Source organism: Hirundo rustica, chromosome 7 (genome assembly GCF_015227805.2).
Source record: "Hirundo rustica isolate bHirRus1 chromosome 7, bHirRus1.pri.v3, whole genome shotgun sequence".
NCBI lineage: Eukaryota > Metazoa > Chordata > Aves > Passeriformes > Hirundinidae > Hirundo > Hirundo rustica.
Window position 1 is genome coordinate 21,859,980 of NC_053456.1, and position 13,047 is coordinate 21,873,026.

The 13,047-nt window shown below is 45.4% G+C and overlaps 2 protein-coding genes across 6 annotated transcripts; both read left to right on the forward strand.

Annotated features, from left to right (window-relative positions):
• The first annotated feature begins 4,366 nt into the window (after positions 1-4,366).
• On the forward strand, positions 4,367-7,463 carry HOXD10 (homeobox D10). Of its 2 annotated transcripts, none has more exons than XM_040069775.2 (2): positions 4,367-5,162; positions 6,569-7,463. In XM_040069775.2, exons 1-2 carry the CDS (start codon positions 4,421-4,423, stop codon positions 6,844-6,846), a joined length of 1,020 nt encoding a protein of 339 aa, XP_039925709.1. In that variant the 5' UTR covers positions 4,367-4,420; the 3' UTR covers positions 6,847-7,463. The 2 variants fall into 2 exon arrangements, with proteins under 2 accessions (XP_039925709.1, XP_039925710.1); XM_040069776.2 differs by lacking the exon at positions 6,569-7,463 and adding an exon at positions 6,122-6,244 and having other exon boundaries at positions 4,421-5,162.
• Positions 7,464-9,519: 2,056 nt separating this feature from the next.
• Positions 9,520-12,616, forward strand: HOXD9 (homeobox D9). Of its 4 annotated transcripts, XM_040069673.2 has the most exons (4): positions 9,520-9,654; positions 10,392-10,524; positions 11,026-11,649; positions 12,217-12,616. In XM_040069673.2, the coding sequence occupies exons 3-4, from the start codon at positions 11,199-11,201 to the stop codon at positions 12,456-12,458; spliced, it is 693 nt and encodes a 230-aa protein (XP_039925607.1). In that variant the 5' UTR covers positions 9,520-9,654; positions 10,392-10,524; positions 11,026-11,198; the 3' UTR covers positions 12,459-12,616. The 4 variants fall into 4 exon arrangements, with proteins under 4 accessions (XP_039925607.1, XP_039925606.1, XP_039925609.1 ...); XM_040069672.2 differs by lacking the exon at positions 10,392-10,524 and having other exon boundaries at positions 9,563-9,654; XM_040069675.2 differs by lacking the exons at positions 9,520-9,654; positions 10,392-10,524 and adding an exon at positions 10,739-10,842.
• Positions 12,617-13,047: the final 431 nt, after the last annotated feature.

The window sequence follows — 13,047 nt, forward strand, 5'->3', positions numbered from 1 at the left end:
TTTTTTTTTTTTTTTTTCTTTCTTTTTTTTTTTTTAGAAGTTCATTGTTAACACTTTCCTAGAAATAGCCTTTCCGTCGGTAATAAAACGCCATTGTACAATCCAAAATCCTTGGGGTCCCTGACGCCAGAGGTAGCCCTTGCAGGCAGAGCCGTATCCCGGAGGAAAATGCCCTGGTCTCTCGGTGGACATACACTTTCCTAGGGGAAAATGTTTAGCGAAGTTTTTGTATTTGTTTTTCTTGGCATGAGAGGGCTCCTTGCGAGAGTCCACACCGACCCGGAGTCCATCAGGCTTCATACGTGGTGCTTTAACTCCTCGCAGTTACAGTGAGGCCGAACTCAGAGAATGTGAACGGGTGATGAGAGCCAGGGTGCGCTGTTAATTTTGGAAAATTATATCTATACACCAAAACATGGAAATGCCGCATTCTTCTTTGTTTGTTTTTGTTTTGGTGGGGTTTTGTGTGTGTGTGTGTGTGTGTGTGTTTTTAACATTGTGTACATGTGATGATTCTGTAATATCTTCTATTTTTCCTTTTTGCCTCTTTTTCAGTTGAATTCCTCTAGACAGAAAATATTGTGAGCTATTTCCAAATGTCTTTGGGCTTGTCCTTTAGGTAGAACGAAAAAGGCATGTGCTTATTTTCCGATTAAAACATAAATACGGCAGGAATCTGCCGAAAGATAAATGTGCAGCACAAATACCGAGGCTGAAGGCTGCACCGGCCACCAATATACAGGCGAAAATCTCATCACACTCAGGCACTTTTTTGTCCACAAAAATATGGAAATACAATAGGAGAAGGGCTGGGGTTTAGAGTAAATATGAGGGTACGGTCAGTGCTACTGTGCGATCCATACGCTCAGAAATAACACCTTTGAAGAAAAGAGCAGCATGCTATTGTGTTTATTTTGTAGGCTTTCATATTTAGGAAAAGGCATAATGTCGTCAGTATGTCGTGTCTGTCCCCTAACCTCGGTCAAAAAAATCAAGAGTATCTGAGCCCTCAGCCCAGACGCCGACTCTTTCCATGAAAATACGGCACACAGAAATCTGGGCAACGTGACAATTGCTTTATTAAAAGAAGAAAGGACACAATATCGTAGCCAATTTTTTTTTTTTTCTTAAATAAAACTATTTTTTCAATGTCCCTGCAATATAACAGCGTGGCATAAAATATACAGTCCGAGCGTTTAAAGACGCCCTAAATAAAATGGTGAAATCAAGTAAATCAAAATAAATTTGCTAAAAGCTTCCTGGGTTCCAGCCTATGTAGAAAATTAGACGTTTCTTGCAATACCTTTGCTACTGAAGGCATCTGCAAAATATCTAGCTTCTTTCGTGTCCCCCTCCCATCCCCCTCACATAAGGAGACACAAACAACAAATTGCAACTAGGAGAATGCTCGGCACAACCGAGACAAAAACATAATCATATCACCAGTAATAAGGTTCAGGGAGATAAGGCGGTGGAAATTAAGCCCTGCTGCCACGTCTGGTAACCTCCAGTTTTTAGTCCTGACATTTGCTAGAGGAGAAAACTGTAATGTCCACCTATGCTTTATTACAAACAGTAATTTACATCTGCATGGACCCATTGGTTGGGGCATTTTTTCACCCTCGTTCGGAAAAATATGGGGCTCTGAGAGCAAAACCTTTATATTAATGTAGCTTGTATATCTCATTTATTGCACAATATTGATTTATTTATTAATGTTAATTACTTTATTCCATTTTAATATGATTTAAAACAATAGTGACATTAAATGCCCGGAGCCTAAGTCCCCAGTTCCCCAATGGCTCTCGCATGTTTATTCAACTTCTATTTACATCAAACTTAAACTTTCTACTGTTCATTTTCAATAAAAAATTGCTGCCCGTTTTAAAACCCCTCATGATTTACCGTGAGCGAAGGGTCTTATGGAGCCGTTTGCCAGTCCCGAACGCAATATTTAAATTATTATAATCACAACAGTCATCTGAGTTTCCGTGTAGTGACATGCATGAAATTAATATTTTCAATTACAAAAAATCAAAGAGCCCTCATGTCTAATCAGGAGCCCAGAATTCAGCTCCTCCAGCAGCAGCAGCAACAGCAGCAGCAGCAGCAGCAGCGAGGCCGGTGTGGAAAGCAGCTCAGCATTTGCTTATTGTTTTAACTTCACTGTTGGGCAAAACCCGCCGCAAACCTCTGGGCCGATACTTTCGGCTGGGATATTTCTGGGACCCCTTTTCTTACAGTGTAAATAAAGATTATGAAAGAACCATTTGATGGGCATAAAATTCCTGATTAGATTTAATAGTCAAGTCTTAAACCGCGTCAAGAAAAATAGTATTTTGTTTCTTTAAACTCCGTGGGTTGTCCGGGCTGTTGTTGAAGAGGAGGAAATTGCTAGAAGGCGAGAGCGGGGAGGGGGGGGACGCGGCGCTCGGAGGGAGCGTCCTGGGCTCCGCCGCGGCTTCTTCCCCGGCGCAGGCGAGTCTTAGCCATGGCTCTGATCATGATCTTACGTGGCCAGCGAGCCGCAGCGCCCGGCGCTCGGCTCAGCCCGCGGCGCCGGCCAAGCGCGCCCGGGGCGGGCAGCGGCTGCGCCAGGCGCAGGGGATGCTGCCGAAAGAGCCTGCGAGCAGAGAATATTACGAAGGTAATATTTAAACTCTCCGGCAACCCAGGAGCTGGAGACTGCAGCTATAAAAGACGCTGGCTCTTAACCTGACAATGATGTTGTATTTGAACAGCTGCGATAAGGTTTTAAAAGGTCTGTCTCATTGCCACCGCGAAATTTTAAATGGGCTTATTGTTTCCAGCAGTCTAAAGTGTACGGTAAAGTACAAAAACGTCCAAAAGCCAGGAAACAGAGGAAAATTCAAATCCACGCTGGTGGAAAACGCGTGTTTGTGACCGTGCGAAAGACGCTTTTAAATTTTTTTAAATCCTTTCACGTGCTGCCTGCTGTTGGTGAGCTGAAAGGGTGTTTTGATGGTAGAAAGGCCCAAAATAAACAGGAGAATGAGTCCCAAGCAAAAATTATCAACAAGTTCACTTCGTGTGGGTGAGGGTCCTTGACAAAATTAGTCCCAGATAAGAAATACTTCAGTTTGGGGGGGGAGGGGGGGGGGGGGGAAGAAGAAAAGAAAAAAAAAAGAAAAAAAAGCGGGAAAAAATGAGAGCGAGAGGAAAGTAAAACGCTAAAGAGTAATAAACAGTTTCTACCGCCACTATTTAAAATGTAGTAGCTGCGGGTGTAAATACGGGTAAGGAGTGGGAGGAAAAACAATAAAACACGTTTAAAATGTTGGGACTGAAAAGTCTGATCTGCCATGTAGGCAGTTGCTGTTGGCTTCTGTTGGTTGTTTTCTTTGCTGCTTGTTTTATAATACAGATGCATTTGTCATTCTTATTTAAAAAAAAAGACAGAAAAAGTTGCTTAAAGGAGTTAAAGGAGTTGCAATGAGCATATGACTTTCTGTATGTTTTTTTGACGAGCAATACTACAGGAGGAGAAATTACCTTTTTGATGCTTTCGGTTTGCAGGGCAAGTGAAAAACCCACCTTTTTTTTTTTTTTTTTTTTTTTTTTTTTTTTTTTTTTTTTTCCCCTTTTCTTTCCTCCCCAGGCGGTCAGGCGGTAGGGAGAGAGCATTGTAAAATAATTTTAGGAATGTAGCTTCCCTATAAAATTCGAGTTATGACAAAAGTCCACCTTTAATATTTGACGATTTGTGTTAAAACAAAAATTGACCTTCTCGGTTAGCAGCTAGGAAAAAAAAAAAATCAATAGTATAATTTTCAATAATTCATAACGCGAACGCCATTATGCTAAATCTTAACTATTAATCTTATCCTTTACAAAGTCTCGATTGATTTGTTAATAAAATATCTTCCCGTGCGCGGCAACAGAGGGTATAACTCTTGAAAAAGCTTCAGAAGCAAGAAAATTACCGAGTAGCCCGAGAATGTAGATGAGGGTTTTATTGATCGCCCCTGATTCTCCTTAATACGCATTAATAAATCCCGCAACCTTTTGTCCCCGCGCTTGTCAGCGGCGGGCCTTTTACAGGAGCCGCGGCGGGCAGGCGCGGTTTCTCGCCCGCCGCGCCGGGGGTTCCGCGGGCGCGGAGGCGGCGCGGCGCGGCGCGGGGGGGGGCGCGGGCCGGGCCGGTGCCGCAGCGCGGGGCGCGGCGCGGTGCGGTGCCGGCGCGGCGGCGCAGGGGGCGCTGTTGACCGCGGCGGGGCGCGGCGGGGCGGCGCGGCGGGGCGCGTCAGCGGCGGGGCGGCGGCGCGCGGGGCGGCGGGCGCTGCCATTGGCCCGCCTGTCATGTGGTCGCGCGGAGGCATCCGCAATTACACGGGAATGTTTTCCTAGAGATGTCAGCCTACAAAGGACACAATCTCTCTTCCTCAAATTCCGCCCCAAAATGTCCTTTCCCAACAGCTCTCCTGCCGCTAATACTTTTTTAGTAGATTCTCTCATCAGTGCGTGCAGGAGTGACAGTTTCTACTCCAACAGCGCCAGCATGTATATGCCACCTAGCACAGACATTGGGACGTATGGGATGCAAACCTGTGGACTCCTTCCGTCTCTGGCTAAGAGAGAAGTTAATCACCAAAATATGGGTATGAATGTACATCCTTATATACCTCAAGTAGACACTTGGACAGACCCGAACAGATCTTGTCGAATAGAGCAACCTGTTACACAGCAGGTCCCCACTTGTTCCTTCACTACAAATATTAAAGAAGAAAGCAATTGCTGCATGTATTCCGATAAGAGATCCAAACTCATTTCTGCAGACGTCCCTTCCTACCAGAGGCTGGTGTCTGAATCATGCCCCATTGAGAACCCCGAGGTTCCCGTCCCAGGATATTTTAGACTGAGCCAGACCTACGCCACTGGGAAAACCCAAGAGTACAATAATAGCCCTGAAACGAGTTCAACTGTAATGTTACAGTTAAACCCTCGCGGCAGCTCCAAACCGCAGATATCTGCTCAACTTCAGCTGGAAAAGAAAATGAATGAAAGCCCGAACAACCAAGACAGCACGGCTAAAGTCTCTCAAGTGGAAAGTCCCGAGCCCAAGTCCACGTTGCAAGAGGAGCGGAGCTGTCTGCCCGAAGGCTCCGTGTCCAGCCCCGAAGTCCAGGAGAAGGAGAGTAAAGGTCTGTATTATCGAGTTTAAGCCGTGCCGTGGTGTAACTCCAACACGCCAGCACCATAAAGCACGCTCGAATATACTAACGAGCATCACAGCCATCACATTTAATGCTAAGGAGTATCGGGCTGCAGGTGCTGTCTCTCTGAAGATTTTGGCAGGCAAAAAAAATGATACACAAAACGGTCCAAAGATTTTCCGTAGAGATCTGTCTCTCCCGTGCACGCAGACAGCCTCTGTGATGCGGGGAATATAGCCGTGTGCTCCGTAATGTTCTGCAGCAGCCAAAAGCAGCCCCATACCTCTAAAAAAAGCAGGTCTGGAGGTTGTAAAATACGAGCAGCTCAACTTTTCTCTCGTAGTATTTCGCCTTTTTTTTTTTTTTTTTTTTTTTTTTTTTTTTTTCACTGAGCCTTACTGCTGTTTGATTGCATTTAAAGTTAATTACGATCCTCTTAAAATAGGTGAGGAATAGGTGCTACCAGGCTGGGTAAAGTTAGAAAGAAATACACAATTAAAGCAGCAGCCCGCTATCTGCCTGGTCCAAGGGTAGAATATTTCAATGTGGTGCTTTAGATAACCTTGGGTTGGTCTCCAAAAGTGCACCAGTATTTTGAAATGCTTTTGGAAACTGTAAGTGGTGGCACTCTGATTTTATTTTCCCTTTTAAAGTGCACTAACGCCTTTCTTTCGAACGGCGTGTATCGAAGAATCCCAAAACCAGAAATTTTCTGGTATCAAAATGTACTTTGCAACCTCTAGGTCGATTTTTGCCTTCTGTGTGCATTGAGAATTTCTTTATTTGAATTATATTTAGTAGCCCAGATCTAGCTCCACGTGAGGTAGATTTCTTTCTGGTGGGGAAAAGAAAACCATAAAGGGGAAAAAAAAAAAAAAAATCCAGGACAGGGGGTCGTAATTTCTTGTTTATCATTTTATCTGGGAAATGTCTATATCTGTTTATAGGTGTGCTTGCGTGATTCTGCTGATGTGTGTGGGGATGCTGCTTCAAAATACACTGCGAGTCTATTTTGCATTTGGAATATTTTCGTGGCAGTTGTCGTGGGAGCCCGAGTCGGCCATGGCGAGGCTAGACCCGTTAAGATGTGTCCATGGGGCGGATGGCAGGTTAAATATTGTTGAAATGTTAAACGCCGGCCGAAAACTAGAGAGACCTTTACTGGCAGGAACAGGAGAGCGGGGTGGCCGCAGGGCAGGGTGCCGTGCTGGGGACAGGCGAGCCCAGCCTGGCAGCAGGTCCCCTCACTGAGCCCACACCTCACCCGAGCGGCGTTTAATGCCCACATCCACCATATCTGCCAGACACTGCAGAGGAGGGGTCATGGCCAAGGGTACACTCTAACAGTCTGAGGTATTTTTGATTTTTTTTTTCTTCTTCTTTGATTTTGATAGAGGAAATCAAGTCTGATACTCCAACAAGCAATTGGCTAACTGCAAAGAGTGGCAGAAAGAAGAGGTGTCCTTATACTAAACACCAAACACTGGAATTAGAGAAAGAGTTCTTATTCAATATGTATCTCACTCGAGAGCGCCGTCTAGAGATCAGTAAGAGCGTAAACCTCACTGACAGGCAGGTCAAGATTTGGTTTCAAAACCGCAGAATGAAGCTCAAGAAGATGAGCAGGGAGAACCGAATCCGGGAACTGACCGCTAATCTGACCTTCTCTTAAACCCTAACCCCGGGGGGGGCACCAGTGAGGAATGGGCACAGCACCACCACTTGATAAAGGCAGGAGAGACTCTGGCAAAACCCGGCATTTTCCAGTTTTGTTTTGTTTTGTTTTGTTTTCTGATAGAATGTGACTCTTCGTCCTTCTTTTAGCGCTGCAAGTGAATATGTATTACTATGATGAGTATATATAAAACCTAGCACGTGTAATTTATTTTTGTTCTCATCGTAATGCAGGGTAACTATTATTGAATATTATCATTTGGTCTTAACTTATTGGAACTGTCGAACATCCAAGCAATGTGACTTTTTCATGTTTTTACTAACAAAATGGTATTTATGTGGGGCTGTTACACGGGCCATAACATTTTGAGTACGTTCAATACTTTCAGAAAAAGAGTGGGGGGAAACTGTGGGGGCGGGGGGAAAGAGAAGCACATTATAATGTAACTATCCTCTCAAATGAACTTAGAGTTTGTCCTTCGTAAAATGGAATATCTCCTTCTTCTCCATTGTAGACATTTCCTTGTGGTGCATATGTGGAATAGTAGTCGTTCAGCAGCAAATTGTCCTTCTTGTGCATGTTCTGTTTGCATGTATAATGCAATAAACTCTGTAAACTACTGCGGTTCCTTTGGTTTTCTACAAATGTTTGAAGCACGGATGCAGGTTGGTCTCCTGATCTTTCTCTATCAGCAACTTTTTTGACTGGCGTACCTTTTTTTGCCGTATTCTGGTCTTTGTGTGTGTCTGCCTGGCATTCTTCTTTCTCTGCCTCCATTTTTCCCCCCTTCCCTTTTTTTTTTTGTTTTTTTTTTCCCCTAAGGGGCGGGGTGGAGACTGGGCCGGGAAATGATGTAAACCTAATTAATTTATAAAAGTGTCTGTAAACAACTGATTAATTGATAAAATGTTGTGTGATGTTTGCAGTCTGACAAACTGAATGCAAAAAAAAAAAAAAAAAACCCCAAACAAACCCCAAAACCCAAACAAACACACCCCCCCCCCCCCAACAAATAAAAGAAAGGGGGGAAAAAAAAGAGAGAGAGAATGGATTAAAAAAAAAAAAAAAAAGTTGTAAAATATTATGACCTTAACTGGACATCCTCATCCAATCAACTCGTACAACTCGTAAATGGTAAGTGATAAAAATATCTTTCTACTACAAGCTGTCAGGAATACGTGTGTCATTTTATTTGACGTTCGTAGGTTGATTTAAAAAATATCACTCACTGCTTGCTTACAATGGGCAGGCTTTGATTTCGTGTCTTTGCTCGCTAAAATAAAGAAGGAAAAACCAACACAAAATCTCCATTATTAATGTAAAGCTGGGCTTAAGTAAATGTTAAGGAGCTCGGTTTTCGGTCGGCTCAACAGCTTTCAGAAGACCGTGGATGGAAAAAATATTCCCTCAAAATATTCCCAGCATCAGGCGAGGTTGTCTTTTTTGAGCAGAAACCCTCCCAGACGTGCTTACAAAAGTACACCAGTCTCTTCAGACCTACTTTTGTCGCCCTGCACCGTTTCTGTTTGCTCAGAAGTCGTTTTATTTCGCGCAATTCCATTTTAGTAGCACACATCCAGCTAATGACGTTCACGACTCTTAACCCTTTCTGTACGTAGCTGAAAAATGGTATTAGCAGGGCTCTGCGCTGGAAGCTGAGGAAGGGCATGGGTGCTGAGAGCGGGTGGATGCCCGCGTGAGCAGATATACTTAGCAGAACTGCAAATAGCTTGCAAATGAACATGACTTCAAATTGAAGTGCAAATACTTGGGCATACTTTCACCTTCAAACGGGTACCGGAAAAGTAGCGTGGCTGCTGTTCGCGCTAGGAGACCAGCTTGCTCACAATCAACGCCCATTTCTCCCCTAAGCTGTTTCTAAATCAAGAAATTAAACTCAAGATAGTGCCAGTATTGTGCGACTTGGTGACAGATACTGCTCGTAATGCTGTTGGTGGCATTCAGTTTGCTCTTTCGTCGCTGATATTTAATTTAAGCCAGTACTTCCTCATGTGCACATTTACTCATAGGGGAGAGGCTGTATATTCCTCAAACCAAGGCATCATCATTTTGAAACTGAGAGAGCCGCAAGCACCCAGGTACTTGGTGCTTGTTCCCGTTTCGAAAACAAACAACAAAACAATGCTAAAAAAAATCCCCCCCCAAATTAAAAAAAACCCCACAAATCCACAAAAGAACCCCAGCTCCTTAAATATCCTATATGTTCTCACGGCCTTTTCTTTTCCTTTAAAGATACTCGCTACACCACCAAAGAAAGTTTCGGCATTGGGAAGTAAATAGCTGGCTCCATACCAAGAGTTTAACGTATGTAAAAAGGAGGCTCACTCTAATCTGCCTGCTTTACCAATTTATAAATTTATATCTGTTTGAAGTGAGGGGCAAATCTTCGCCATAACACAAGCCCAGCTTCCTGAGAACAGTGCAACAGAAATTATAAAATCGCAGAGGAAAATGCTGAAGTCATGAAGTCAAATGGAAAAAAAAAAAAAAAAAAAAAAAAAAAAAAAAAAAAAAAAAAAAAAAAAAGGTAAAGGAAAAGGAAAAAAAAATAAAAAGGAAAAAAGGAAGAAAACAACCTAGGAGAGCAATAAATCATTAAATAAACAGGAATTTCAGTCCCTTCCTCATAACGGCCGGCGAGTAGGAAGTGTTTTCCCAGCGCTGGTGTCCGTGCCCCCGGCGGGCTGTGCTGCGGGCTCGCCACTAACTCTCTGCGTTTCCTCCAGATCCCGACACAGCCACCGTCCCTCGCCCGGGGAAGCAGGCGTGGGCAGAAGACCATGGGTAATCCACTTTTCAATACTAACGGGGCATCGTTTCTCTCGGGCAGGAAAAACCAGGCCGGGAGGGGAAGGGCGGGGAGGGAAGGCATGGAAAAGAAAGCAAAGCGGGCAAAAAAAATCTCACGTAGGCATTGAACGTGGCTCCCCCTGAACTAGGGGCGGAGGAGACAGCTCTGCCGGAGAGCTGGGGTCAGCGACAGCCCCGCGCCCTCCGCGGGCCGGAGCCCGTCCGCCTATGCGGCCCCTGCCCGCGGCCGCGCTGGCAGCTGCGGAGCCAGGCGGCCCCTCCGGCTCGCCTTCGCCCGCGTCCCTCCCGGGCCGCACAGGACACCTTTGGGGCCTGTGTTAAGGCTGTGTAGCCCCAAAGTTCCGCGGATAGAGGAGGATGTGTTCAGCCACACGTCAGTTGTGCTCGAAGACACAGGCTTTGCTGTTTCCATCCGTCCGTTTTATTAGGGACACATTAATCTATAATCAAATACACCTCATAAAATTTTTATTGAAAGGCATAAAATCATTACAGAGGTCTTCCACCTGTTTTAAAACAACACAATGGGCATCTCTTTTTGAAAGTGTATCCTTTCCATGGAAACTTTCTGTCCGGAGGTGAGGGGAGCGGATAATAATACCCGCACATGCTCTGAAATATGGAAGTACCGCAATGTGCTTTTACTGTAACATTTTCCTGTTTTATGAGAAGTCGTTACAGTCCCAGCTTGCGATGGTTTGTTTTTACAGGCAAGAATCCCCCTTTCCCAGCGGGTTCCCTCAGCAGCTTGGAGTGTGATTAGCAAGCCAAGGCAGTTGGATTTATTTAAACACCCTGCCTCTCATTGATTAAGAAATGAATGGCAGAAATCGCTCAAAGAAGGTGAAGAAATAGTCCGCACCCGCCGCGACCGTGGGCTGCCATCGCGGCCACGCCCGCCGCGCCCCGGGCAGGCAGGGCAGACAGGCGGGCAGGGCGGTGGGCGAGTAGGGCAGGCAGGCAAGCGGGGAGGGCAGGACGGGCAGGGCAGGGCAGGACGGGCAGGGTGGGCAGCCGGGCACTCGGGGCGGGCAGGGCGGGTTGGGCGCGGTGCGGGGGCGCAGGCGGTACGGCGCGCTGTGCGGGGCCGTTGTTGTTGATGATTTTTTTTTTTTAATCACAGCAGCCTCAGTTTAGCGGATTGATTTACTCGCAGTATTGGTAAATATGATCACGTGGGCCCCGCAACCAATGGTTGAGGGTTGCAGTCTGCAAAATACTACGATTGTTCTCCGGGAGGGTATCATATACAGTTAACAGTGTAACCTTTTATATGACTAAGAGGGGAGCCTAAAATGTCGTCTAGTGGCACCATAAGTAACTATTATGTCGATTCTCTCATAGGCCATGAAAGCGAAGAAGTTTATGGGAGTAGATTCGTCCAGGGAGGTCACAGTGCGACCTCCAGGCCATCAGGTGTTGCAGAGAGTTCAGATTTTTCCTCTTGTAGCTTTGCACCAAAATCCACCGTGTTTTCCACCTCCTGGTCCACGGTTCACCATCAGCCGTCTGCGGCAATGACCGGGATCTACCACCCCTACATGCACCAGCCCCACTTAGGGGCAGCCGACGCTGGCCGCTACGTGCGCTCCTGGATCGAGCCCTTCCCGGGCTTCCCGGGCGGCGGCGGCGGCGGCGGCGGCAGCGGAGGCAGCGGAGGCAGCAGCAGTGGCGGCTCCGCGTCCAGCTCCGGCTCCTCCAACGGGCGTCACTACGGGATAAAGCCGGAGACGGGAGCAGCCGCCTCCTCGTCTTCCTCCTCCTCTTCCTCCTCCTCCAAAAGGACTGAGTGCTCCTCGTCTCGGGAGTCCCAAGGGATCGGTGTGCCCGAGTACACGTGCAGCTCCTTCCTCCAGGAGTCCCGGGAGAAAGCGCCTGCCGGCAGCTCCAAGGAGCCCGCCGCCTGCAGCCACAACCCCAGCCCGAGCAGCGATCTGAAAGAGGAGAAGCAGCAGCAACTTGACCCAAGTAAGTAAAAAAAAAAAAAAAATTAAAAAAAAAAGAAAAGAAAAGAAAAAGAAAAAAAAAAAAGAACAAGGAAAAAAAAAAGGAAAAGACAAAACAAAATGGGGAATGGGGGAGACGGAGAGGAATAGAGACAGGAATAGGGGCAGAGAAAGAGAGGGAGAAAAAGAAAAAAGGAGAGAAGGAAGGAAGGAAAGTAAGGAAGGAAGCAAGGAAGGAAGGAAGGAAGAAAGCGAGAAAGAAAGAAAGAAAGAAAGAAAGGAATTGCCCCTTTGATTTATTGCCGAAACCTGTAAGGCTCGAATGTGCAAAACTGATAGTTTTACTAACCTATAAAAACGTCTAGACGCCTACCCCAGCGCAAGCAGCAACAAGCACCCATAAAAGACTCCACATAACCACCTACCATCAAGACATCATTTGTACAGTAAACAGACTGGGGCATTAAGGCTTTTATGATAATTCCTCCAAAGTTGTGAAAACAGTCCATCCTTCGTTAAATTAATTTAACGACCTCTCTCTCCCGCCCCCCCCCCCCTCCCCGTTCCCTATATACCTCCCTTCTTCCAGATAACCCTGCTGCAAACTGGATCCACGCTCGTTCAACGAGGAAAAAGCGTTGTCCCTACACAAAGTATCAAACTCTGGAACTGGAAAAGGAATTTCTCTTTAACATGTACCTCACCCGAGATCGCCGTTACGAAGTAGCTAGGATTTTAAACCTCACAGAGAGACAGGTCAAAATATGGTTTCAGAACAGAAGAATGAAAATGAAAAAGATGAACAAGGAGAAAGGCAATAAAGGAGACTAACGCTGGGGTGGAAACGTAGTTGAGGACTATTGATTTAGTTTTGAGTTTGGATTTTTTATCGGGGGTGTGTGAGTTTTTGGTTGTTGGGGGCTTTTTTTTGGTTTTGGTTTATAGCTGCTTGTTTTTGTTTGGTTGTGTGTGGGGTTTTTGGGTTTGGCTGTGGATCCTTTTTTTTTTTTTTTTTTTTTTTTTTTTTTTTTTCCCCAGTTTAGTTTTATTCTTCCTCTGCACCCTCTAGCCCCCCATAGGTTCCTCCTTCTCCTGTGCCACTCCACCCCAGGGACTTTAAATCAATTGCCTTTTTTTTTTTTTTTTTTTTTTTTTTTTTAAGAAGTGAAACGTGGTCTGTGTCAGGTATTTTGGGAAATTTTGTCTTGCTCTACAACGTGGTTTTCAGAGTCTCTTGATACTCCCCCCCTCCTTCCCAGACCATTTAGATGACAATATTGTGAGTGCACGTTAGCTTTGGGAACTCTATCTGATGTTAAATGTTTGACATGTTTCTTAAAAGTGATGTAGAATAGATAGTTATTTTGCCAAAATAAAGGTAAGGAAATTAATTATAATTACGGTAATAAAATATATATCA